The sequence below is a fragment of the Oncorhynchus kisutch genome, linkage group LG2 (assembly GCF_002021735.2).
Source record: "Oncorhynchus kisutch isolate 150728-3 linkage group LG2, Okis_V2, whole genome shotgun sequence".
Lineage (NCBI taxonomy): Eukaryota > Metazoa > Chordata > Actinopteri > Salmoniformes > Salmonidae > Oncorhynchus > Oncorhynchus kisutch.
Window position 1 is genome coordinate 42,057,113 of NC_034175.2, and position 10,942 is coordinate 42,068,054.

The 10,942-nt window shown below is 41.2% G+C and overlaps 1 protein-coding gene across 4 annotated transcripts in view; it reads right to left on the reverse strand.

The window, feature by feature from the left end:
* Nucleotides 1-1,490, reverse strand: part of LOC109866142 (RNA-binding motif, single-stranded-interacting protein 1) — a 47,244-nt gene extending 45,754 nt beyond the window's left edge. For 2 of the 4 annotated variants that reach the window (XM_020454734.2, XM_020454711.2), the window contains exon 1: nucleotides 1,293-1,488. In XM_020454734.2, coding sequence (XP_020310323.1) covers nucleotides 1,293-1,364 — 72 coding nt within the window. In that variant the 5' untranslated portion in view covers nucleotides 1,365-1,488. Of the gene's footprint in view, nucleotides 1-1,292 lie in introns of all 4 variants that reach the window. The other 2 variants (XM_020454728.2, XM_020454703.2) reach the window with 2 other exon arrangements.
* Nucleotides 1,491-10,942: the final 9,452 nt, after the last annotated feature.

The window sequence follows — 10,942 nt, forward strand, 5'->3', positions numbered from 1 at the left end:
ACATATATGGTGTGTCATAAAACAAACTGAAAGGGGCCACATCCCTTTCCATGTGGAAATCACATGAATGACCCTATTTTTAAATCGAATACAAAGAATGACTCTTCAGCCAATGGAATAGTGGGATTTGAAGGAGAAAAAAAAACACATGGCATTTTGCTCATCAGTAGGAAGATGGAGTTGCGTGTCATTTATAAAGTCAGCATTTTATGACTAAATGACTAACGAATGCAGGTAACTTTGGCGAATAAGCTAATACTTTCTCTTCAAATTATATCGTCAAATAAAAGAGAAACCTGCTCTTGCTGGTATCACTTAGTTGTATGGAAGCTCTTCAAATGATATCAAAATGGAAAATAAATCGCCCATGCATTCATAACTCAGCTATAATAGGCTGTGTAGCTAACACAATGGAATTCCTAAATCCCGTTTAAGGTCTTTTTCATTGGATCGACACACTCAGATGTCTATCTCTGTTTGAAAACATATCCTCATTTTACTGTTGCATACTAAGCAGCCTATAGGGCTTCCGCTCTGGGACCTTGTCATTTAATAGGCAGCCAAGCTGATTAAACATGTATGGAGCTTAAGTGAGGCAAAGTATTCTGTAGGAGCCTCTTGATGTTCAGTGGTGATGTCTGTAGGTCAATTGAGGACTGTAATTTGACCCCCATATGCCCTCTGATTTTCAACACATAATTCATTAATGATGCTGTAAAGAATTCGATGAAACCTGATTTGCGCTCTTATGATCATTCATCAATACGAAACAGCATATCAAAAACGACCTAAACAATTCACAATAAAATAAATTGGGTTGGGAGATGCTATCTTGATCTAACACTTAATTATACATGGCAGTGTTTAAGGGATTTAGGAATAACAGTAATCCTATAAATTGTGCATCGTTTCTATTATCTAACCCTGGAGAGCCACAGTCACTCCAATGTAAATCCAAATTATCCAAGTCAATAGTGTAAAGAAAAATCTGTCAGAAGAGTTTTACAGGTGTTGAGATGCACTAAATTGCCTACAGCTGTCCAGGGTGCTTAAGTCATAAAGTGATCTCAAATAATTTTTTCCTGAAAATATAGGCCTATGCGTTTCAAATGACTTAATAAACAGAACCCCAGCGAACAAGAAATCTGACAGACAAAATAGAGTACAATAATCTACCGAGGCAGATGAAGAACATGTTCTTATCAACTGTCGAATCTAACCGCGCATTGATCATTTTACGATGTAGAGTCAATCGCCCATTTTCAAGTACATAGAGCACTGTTTTACTGTACCTTCGCTTGCAGGTATCGGGGGTAGTAATAGGAGTACTGGGGGTACATCTGTTGTTGCCACACTTTTCCCATGAATATAGAAAGATGAACTAGTCGCGCCGGAACTGAAGGTTACTTCAGTATTTCCTTCAATTCGGTTTTTCTGTCAGTCAATTCTCTCGTTGTTGGGAGACCTCACCCTGGAACCAAACAGCGAAACAGTGGAATATCAACCAGCCTCTGCGCAAATGAACTGCGTTTCTGCGTGGGCGTTGGACTTGCTTCGGGTGATGGGTTCTCTCTGCTCTGGGTACATTCTGACTGGAGCCAAAGTGGTCACTGCAAATGCTGACCAGTTTGCTATTCATGCAATCTCATTCAGAATAGTGTCAAGACAACAGTTTGATTAATTTTGATAATACATTTTGTATTTGAAGACACAATAAGGACGTTTTAGTCACTGATGCACTGAAAGTCCATAGGCCTACTCTCCAGACATCAGTCTCCAATGCTGGACAGGCACTCTCACCTTTGCACCAGCAATACAAACATTGCCATGTGACATCAATAAGTGCTTCACTGTAATGACACACTCATATTGGTTCAAGGAGTGATGGTACATTATATAAGGATACCTTTCATGGCATCCAGACAAGGCAATGTAACTTCCTTAACACAAAAAACAAAGCCCGACATGATCACAATGCAAGATCACATTATGCACATTTACTTAAACCACAGTTGCATACCAACAAACATCTACCAATTGTGCCAAGTCAACAAGTTCCATGATTCTCCTCGGGTAGCTTATAAGGACTTAAATTACAATCATATCTTCACACATTATTCATGGCAACTGCAAGGGAGCATATCATATTGCATGCATTTGTCATCAACAATTTGTCAGTGAAACTCATTTATGTGTTCACAAGGTCACAACATGAAATGTAGTGGTCGACCCAATATGGCCCCAAGGCTGGTCTCTTGAGTATTTAATTTTTTAAAACTAGGCAAGTCAGTTAAGAACCAATTCTTATTCTCAATGACAGCCTAGGAACAGTGGGTTAACTGCCTGTTCAGGGGCAGAACGTCAGATTTGTACCTTGTCAGCTCGGGGATTTGAACTCGGGGATTTGAATAGTAAGGACACATAGCCACACTGTACATTTCTTATCAGGTAGAACCGACTAAGAAGCACTGTGGATGAGAATACAGAATGAGGAACTATGTTGTGTTCTTGTAGGGCGGAGTTTAGGATACAAAGCCACGGTTTCACGAAGGAAGCTCAGAGAGGTTACTTACAGGCAACATTATATGTCGTCTGCTTTCCCACAGTTCATACAACAGTTCATATAAAGGGAGAGAAATAATATATGAAAATGAACGCGGTTTCCTTCTCGGGAATATGAAGCCCTTACCTTTTGGTTCTTGATTGTTTCGAGCTTTTCATGAAATTCCTCCCCGAAATTCCTCCCCCTATCCAAACGCATTCGAGTAGTAATGTTCATCTTCATTAAAGCGCAGGCCACCAGCTGATGGTGTGAAGATGTCTGGGGATGGTCATATTGCTGTCTGTTGCAAATGTTGTTTGAATCGATTAATGAGGATGAAGAGCTTCTTCTATCCTTTGATGCTGCAGTAATTAGAGCAAGCTAGAGACACATGGAGCCAAACTAACCTTCCACAGGTTTGCAACAGTGACTGTTTAGGCTGCTACTACAGTGCATAGTATTACTACATACTATATTGTAGTAGAGGTTATGACTCTTTTCTGTCGAGTACAAAGTAGTCCTCCTGAACATCAAAATGATCCATTTTCATTCTCCTTCACCATTGCCATCTAACCGGGGTGCTATAGTTAATGGCATGACCATGGACTTGGTTGTTCCTGTTACGTTTTAAAGGCTCAAGGGGGGGGGGGGGGTATGTTACGTGTCACTGGTGGTCTCGGTGCTCCCCTCATTGTCGATTTATTATCTGCTGTCTATGTGTCCTGCTACTCAGATGTATATGGATGACATGCTCATTTATCAAACTGAATAGTCCACTATAGAGGCCAGGGGCAAAATGTGCACAGGTGCAAAAATAGCCCATACCCCACTCGCGTTATTTCCCACACACTGGATACCGACTAACGACTTAATCACTCTACGGTTGGATCAACAAAGAAATATAGTTGAGTAAGGGGAATATTTTTCATAATTGGATGTTTTTAAACCGAACAATTGTGACTAAAAGGTACAAACGCTTTATAATACTCTGAGCACAAATATAAACACAACATGCAAGGTGTTGGTGCCATGTTTCATGAGCTGAAATTTAAGATCCCAGAAATGTTCTCTTGTTTGCCAAGATAATCCATCCACCTGACAAGTGTGGCATATCAAGAAGCTGATTAAATGGCATTTTGTGCTAGGGACAATAAAAGGCCACTCTAAAATGTGAAGGTTTGTCACACAACACAATGCTACAGATGTCTCCAGTTATGAGGGAGAGTGCAACTGCATGCTGAATGCAGGAATGTCCACCAGAACCTTTGGCAGAGAATTTAACTTTCAATTCAATACCATAAGCCGCCTCCAACGTTGTTTTAGAGAATTTTGCAGTATGTCCAGGCAGCCTCCCATCCGCAGACCACGTGTATGGCGTTGTGTGGGCGAGCGGTTTGCTGATGTCAAAATTGGGAACAGAGTACCCCATTGTAGCGGTGGAGTTATGTTATGGGCAAACATAAGCTACAGACAACGAACACAATTGCATTTTATCGATGGCAATTTGAATGCACAGAGATACCGTGATGAGATCCTGAGGCCTATTGTCGTGCCATTCATCTTCTGCCATCATCTCATGTTTCAGCATTATAATGCACAGCCCCAATGTCGCAAGGATCTATACACAATTCCTGGAAGTTGGAATTGTCCCAGTTCTTCCACGGCCTGCATACTAACCAGACATGTCACCCATTGAGCATGTTTGGGATGCTCTGGATTGACATGTAAGACATCGTGTTGCAGTTCCCGCCAATAGATTATGGCATAATGAATTTATTGGAATTGGTTGTAACTCAGAAAAATCCTTGAAATTGTTGCATGTTGCGTTTATATTTTTGTTCAGTATATATTTGTTGTGAAGATTGGTTTTGGAATTGTTCTCAAATTATTGAAATAAATATCAGATTTGATTTAATTGGTTTTATGAGTGCTGAGTCTCAGGAGCCAGTTGAGTTTGAGGCTTTCTGCCATGTTGACAAAAGCTCTGTGTTGTCATAGGGGTTATAGCCTACAGAGGGATTGTCTCATACAACCGTCAGGTTGTCCTCGCCTTATGATGAACTCATCTTGGTGACATGGTACGTGCTGAAAACATCATCATATATTGGCTGAATACTGCCACGTTTACATGTGTCTAAAGTTGTATTATTTAACATTACTCCTAGCACAAACTCATGTCATCATTCTATTTTAGAATACAAAATGTACAATTTCTCAGTTTAGGAAAATAAAGGAATTACATGCATCAACAGAATTGGCCATGCTACACATTGCACAATTTGCTTTATATGTAGTATAGATTAAATTGGTTCCATTGGTTACTATGTTATTCTCTGTAATAATCCCCTCTCTAATAGCCGGAATCCCCTGAGGCCAGAGTCTCCACTAAAACAACAATATTACATCCAGCTCTCCCCTGCGTTTCTGATGGGAACCTCTGGCTTCACAGCCTTTTGTATGGGGGGGGGGGGGGGTTGTCTGATTTCCTGTGGGTGGCCATTTTGTTTCCCCAAATACATACAGTGGGGCAAAAAAGTATTTAGTCAGCCACCAATTGTGCAAGTTCTCCCACTTAAAAAGATGAGAGAGGCCTGTAATTTTCATCATAGGTACACTTCAACTATGACAGACAAAATGAGGGAAAAAAAATCCAGAAAATCACATTGTAGGATATTTAATGAATTTATTTGCAAATTATGGTGAAAAATAAGTATTTGGTCAATAACAAAAGTTTATCTCAATACTTTGTTATATACCCTTTGTTGGCAATGACAGAGCTCAAACGTTTTCTGTAAGTATTCACAAGGTTTTCACACACTGTCAAATTGTTTGTTCTCCAGGTTCCTGAAATATGATCTTTGAGTTTTCTCTGTGCATTCCTCTTCATTTCCCCTGGCATGCCTGAGCTTTCTGTCGCTCTGCTCTGCCCTCCGCCTGATCTCCCGTTGCTGCAGACCTACAGCAGTTTGTTTATTTGACTAGCTTCGGAGGCATCAGATTGGCCAAGATTTACTTGCATGCTTATGTCCAGATCCAGAGGGCTATGAATCCAACAGGACAGACCACCTCTCAACAGGAAGTGGAGTGTCCTTTTTATGGATGTCATTCATGACACGCACACATACAGAACATGGTGCAGTAAAAGCATCTGGAGTTCCTTGTCCGAGATCTGCAAAACCAGAAGAAGACACCCGTGCGATGCATGCATTCATTGACGGACTAGCGGTGGAGGTGTAATGAATCATGCTGAAGTAATAGCCTCTATGCTACAACCTGTTAATCAAAGCTGTGCCGTAGCAGGTGTAGCAGAAATTGAATTTACGGATTGTGCCGTCGGTGTTTTAATTCAAATGGGGCCCGGCCATTTAAACGTTCCAGAGGAGTAATTTAGCTAAGAAGACAGTTGAGGAATGTACTTCGGTGTTGCCTACACTCAGTACCTTCTAATTAAAGTCAAAGGGGATTGCAGACATTGAACGTAGCACATTAAGAGGCATCTCTCACTTATAATCTTGTCACCTGATCTGCTTGCCAGGAAAACAAGGGCAATAATGAACCCTATTTCAGCTCACCACATTGGTTCTTCTGGCTGAATTAAAATACCCCCCCCCCCCCTTAAACAAGTGTTATAATAGTAATTAAGAATTGCTATGTTGTGTTGAGGTTGGATGAGGCTGGTGAAGGACAAGTCCTCAGGCAGAGCCAAGCAGAAACATCAGACTCCGATGGCCATATTTGTGCTGCATAGTTACAAATCATCACACTCCTGCGTGGAGGGCCGTCAGCTAGACATTTTGAGAGAGAGAGAGAGAGAGAGAGAGATAGAAAAAGAGAGAGAGAAAGAGAAAGGTGGTAGATCAAACAGGACAGATTTGCACATGAAAGGGAACAGAGTGTTCCTCCTAGAATCTTGCATTCTGCTTATCAGTCTCTGGATCTTTCCACAGACCTGCTCACCTGCTCGCCCACAGACTGTGTTCAGACCTATTGAAGTGGGTTGGATTTATCTAGAAATAGGAGACGAGGTTTGAGTTACAAAACACGCTTGATTTAAGTATAGCTTAGACGTTTAAATGGACAATTTGTGTTTTGGAGTTGTCAAATTGACACAAAAATGCTAGGGGGAGGGGCAGCGCATGGCAGCTGTCATAATTAATTTGCATCTCGTTAATTTGGGAATATAAAGTATTTCTGTCCGCGTGATTACAGAAAGCAGGAGGAATATTGATGATCCTTTACTTCTTTCAGGAAGTCCAGCAGTCGTTACTGATCTGTTGTCATAAATCTTATGGTCAAAGCATCCACTGAGACCCATGTTGTGAGATGTGGAGTAGAGTGGCAACCCTATTGCTGTATATTCCCCTCAAGACAGTGATTCTGGTCTGATAAAAATTGGGGTTATTATTGCCCATCTGCACTCTTAGAAAAAAGGGTTCCAAAAGGGTTCTTTGTAAGGTGTAAGGCAAAGGGTTCTACCTAGAACCTTTAACACCCTAAGAAACGTTTTTAGAACAAAGGGTTCTTTGATGATTCTTTGGAAGGCAAGAATGATTCTTTAGAAGGCAAGAAGAGTTCTTTGGTAGGCCAGAAGGGTTTTACATACAGGGGGGGGGGGGGGGGGGGTTGGAATGTCTTGGATCCACACCAGGTGGAGAGGTGTCAGGTTAGAGGGTCATGGATGACAACTACAAAGCAGGGCTCCCATGAAGGTGATCCCTGGCTAGGGTCTGAGAAGCAGGAGCCATGTCTGGGAAGCCCCCCTCTGTGCCAGGCTGGGGGCCACAAAGACCAGCAGCAGATACATGCCGAGCCTCACCACAGACTGAGGACAGGAACAGACAGGACCTTCCAATCCACTTTATTCCAGTCTCCCTAGGTCTTATAAATACAATAAAAAATCAGCCATGGCTATCAGTTGTGGTTTACTCTCTGTACAAGTCCCCTATTGTATGGCTAAACACGTCTTCATTGTTAGAACGTGCAAACAAAATGCATTCGTCATTTCACAGGGGGAATGTGTCAATCAGTCACAGCATCTCCCCCCTCTGGCCGTGAATACCAGGGCAACAGACAGAAGTGGCAAGGCTGACAAGTCTGACAAGAATGACAAGAATTCAGATACCTCTCCAAAAGTCCATGTGGCTGAGGTTGAAGCCTGTAGAGCAAGCAGTGGTGTGGTTACTGACCTCTGGTGGCAATGTGCATTATGCTCCTAAATGATCATTTTTCAAGAGGTGGATATCTTTTCTTCTTCTGAAGAGCACATTCCTTCCCTCTGTCTGAGACCATAGAAGTAGTTTAGGGGTGGGGGTGCTTCACAGGACAGGCATTTGAACATTTTACAATATAGAAATGCCTTCTGGAACATGTGACCTTTCATGTGCCTCGATAACAACCTTTACGAGCCCAGTTGGTTTAGCCACTGAAGAATACAGGATATTATTGGTCCACTAATACAGGACTTGTAAAGGACTTGCCCACTGCACTAATTTTGTGAAAAAATGTCAACCAAATGTATTTGAGTGTTTTCCTGCATTTGTAACTTAAGTCAGATAATTATCTGTACAAAACAGTTCCTCTGATAATACTTGTGGAATATAAAAATACTTGCTTGATATTTGTTTTCCAGTTTCTTGAAATACTTTGCAAATGCATCTTATTTCTATGCAAATCTGTCTGAGAGAGTTTGGTCTGAGACAACACTGCTTAGACTCAGAGGGACACGCTGGGAGACAAAAACAAATCAAATCAAATTAAACATTTTCACATATGCCGAATACATAGGGTGTAGACTTTACCGTCAAATGCTTACTTACGAGCCCTTTCCCAACAATGCATTGTTAAAAAGTAAGAAAATTAGCTAACAATAACAATAACGAGAATATATACAAGGAGTACCGGTATCGAGTCAATGTGCAGAGGTACGAGGTAGTTGAGGTGATTGAGTTAATATGTACATGTAGGTAAGGGTAAAAATGACTAGGTAATCGTGATAGATATTAAACAGAGTAGCAGCAGCGTGTGTGGAGTGTGTGTGTGGCGTCAATATGCATGTGTGTGTGTGATTTGTGTGTGTGAACTAGACAACTCACTCTACCAATCGATGGGGATAAACTCTCAATCTGATGCCCTGTTAAGGGACCAGCTAAGCAAGTGGAAACTTTTAAGTATGAATATTGACAACATTCATTATAAGCATTATTTCACTAGTGCAAGAATCTGCATATCTCTTTTTCTTGAGGGAGAAAAATAAAGACAGCAACAACAAATAATGGGACTTGGATTCTTTGTCAATCTGGTGTGTATCTAGAGCAGGCAGTCATGGGCTCATGACACAGTGAAACAGTAGCAAGCACATCACACATAAACCTCCATTACCAATCATTGGCTGGAATACAATCAAATCCACACAGCAGAAACCTCCATTACCAATCATTGGCTGGAATACAATCAAATCCACACAGCAGAAACCTCCATTACCAATCATTGACTAGAATACAATCAAATCCACACAGCAGAAACCTTCATTACCAATCATTGGCTGGAATACAATCAAATCCACACAGCAGAAACCTTCATTACCAATCATTGGCTGGAATACAATCAAATCCACACAGCAGAAACCTTCATTACCAATCATTGGCTGGAATACAATCAAATCCACACAGCAGAAACCTTCATTACCAATCATTGGCTGGAATACAATCAAATCCACACAGCAGAAACCTTCATTACCAATCATTGGCTGGAATACAATCAAATCCACACAGCAGAAACCTTCATTACCAATCATTGGCTGGAATACAATCAATCCACACAGCAGAAACCTTCATTACCAATCATTGGCTGGAATACAATCAAATCCACACAGCAGAAACCTTCATTACCAATCATTGGCTGGAATACAATGAATCCACACAGCAGAAACCTTCATTACCAATCATTGGCTGGAATACAATGAATCCACACAGCAGAAATATGAATGGTTTACAGTAATGTGTATTCACTTGTAAGACATACTGTTTGTGGCCAATATGTTGTTCTGATTGAATGTGTTTTACATCGATGGAACTCGATGAAGATGGAGCAAATGTGTGGAACAAATGAAGTGGAACTAATTCATTTGTAATGTGGAATATGCACTTGTGATTTCTGAAATAAATTGAAACATAGAGTAAAATGTTGAATTTGTAAATGCTAGTTTTATTTAAGGTGTCCTGCTCCTTGAAAGCGGCAGCTCTTGCCTTTAGCTCGATGCGGATGTTGCTTGTGCGGATCCATGGCTTCTGGTTGGGATATGTACACACGGTCACTGTGGGGACGACTTCGTCGATGCACTTATTGATGAAGCCGATGACTGAGGTGCTGTACTCCGCAATGCCATTGGATGAATCCCAGAACATAATCCAGTCTGTGCTAGCAAAACAGTCCTGTAGCGTAGCATCCGCGCCATCTGACCACTTCAATATTGAGCGAGTCACTGGTACTTCCTTCTTTAGTTTTCGCTTGTAAACAGGAATCAGGAGGGTAGAATTATGGTCAGATTTGCCAAAGGGAGGGCGAGGGAGAGCTTTGTATGCATTTCTCTGTGTGGAGTATAGGTGGTCTAGAGTTTTTTTTCTCTGGTTGCACATGTGACATGCTGGTAAAAATTTGGTAAAACTGATTTAAGTTTGCCTGCAATAAAGTCCCCGGCCATTAGGAGTGCCGCTTCTGGGTGAGCATTTTCTTGTTCGCTTATGTCCTGATAGAGTTGGTTGAGTGCGCTCTTAGTGCCAGCATCGGTCTGTGGTGGTAAATAGACGGCTACAAATAATATACATGAGAACTCTCTTGGTAGATAGTGTGGTCTACAGCTTATAAGGTACTCTACCTCAGGCGAGCAATACCTCGAGACTTCTTTAATATTAGACATCGTGCACCAGCTGTTATAGACAAAAAGACACACACCGCCACCCCTCGTCTTACCAGAGGTAGCATCTCTGTTCTGTGCATTGAAATCCCTCAAGCGCTATATTGTCTGTGTCGTCGTTCAGCCACGACTCGGTGAAACATAGGATATTACAGTTCCTAATGTCCCGTTGGTAGGATAATCGTAATCATAGGTCATCCATTTTATTTTCAATGATTGCATGTTAGCAAGTAGAATTGAACCATCTCAGTAATGGGTGCAATCAGTCCAACTACTAACAGATTGGATCAGTATAGAAAAATGTATGTTTTATATACTATTCAAAAATCTAAACGCAACATGTAAATTGTTGGTCCCATGTTTCATGAGCTGAAATAAAAGATCCCAGAAATGTTCCATACGCACTAAGAGCTTATTTCTCTCAAATGTTGGCAACAAATTTGTTTACATCCCTGTTAGTGAGCATTTCTCCAAGATAATCCATCCAC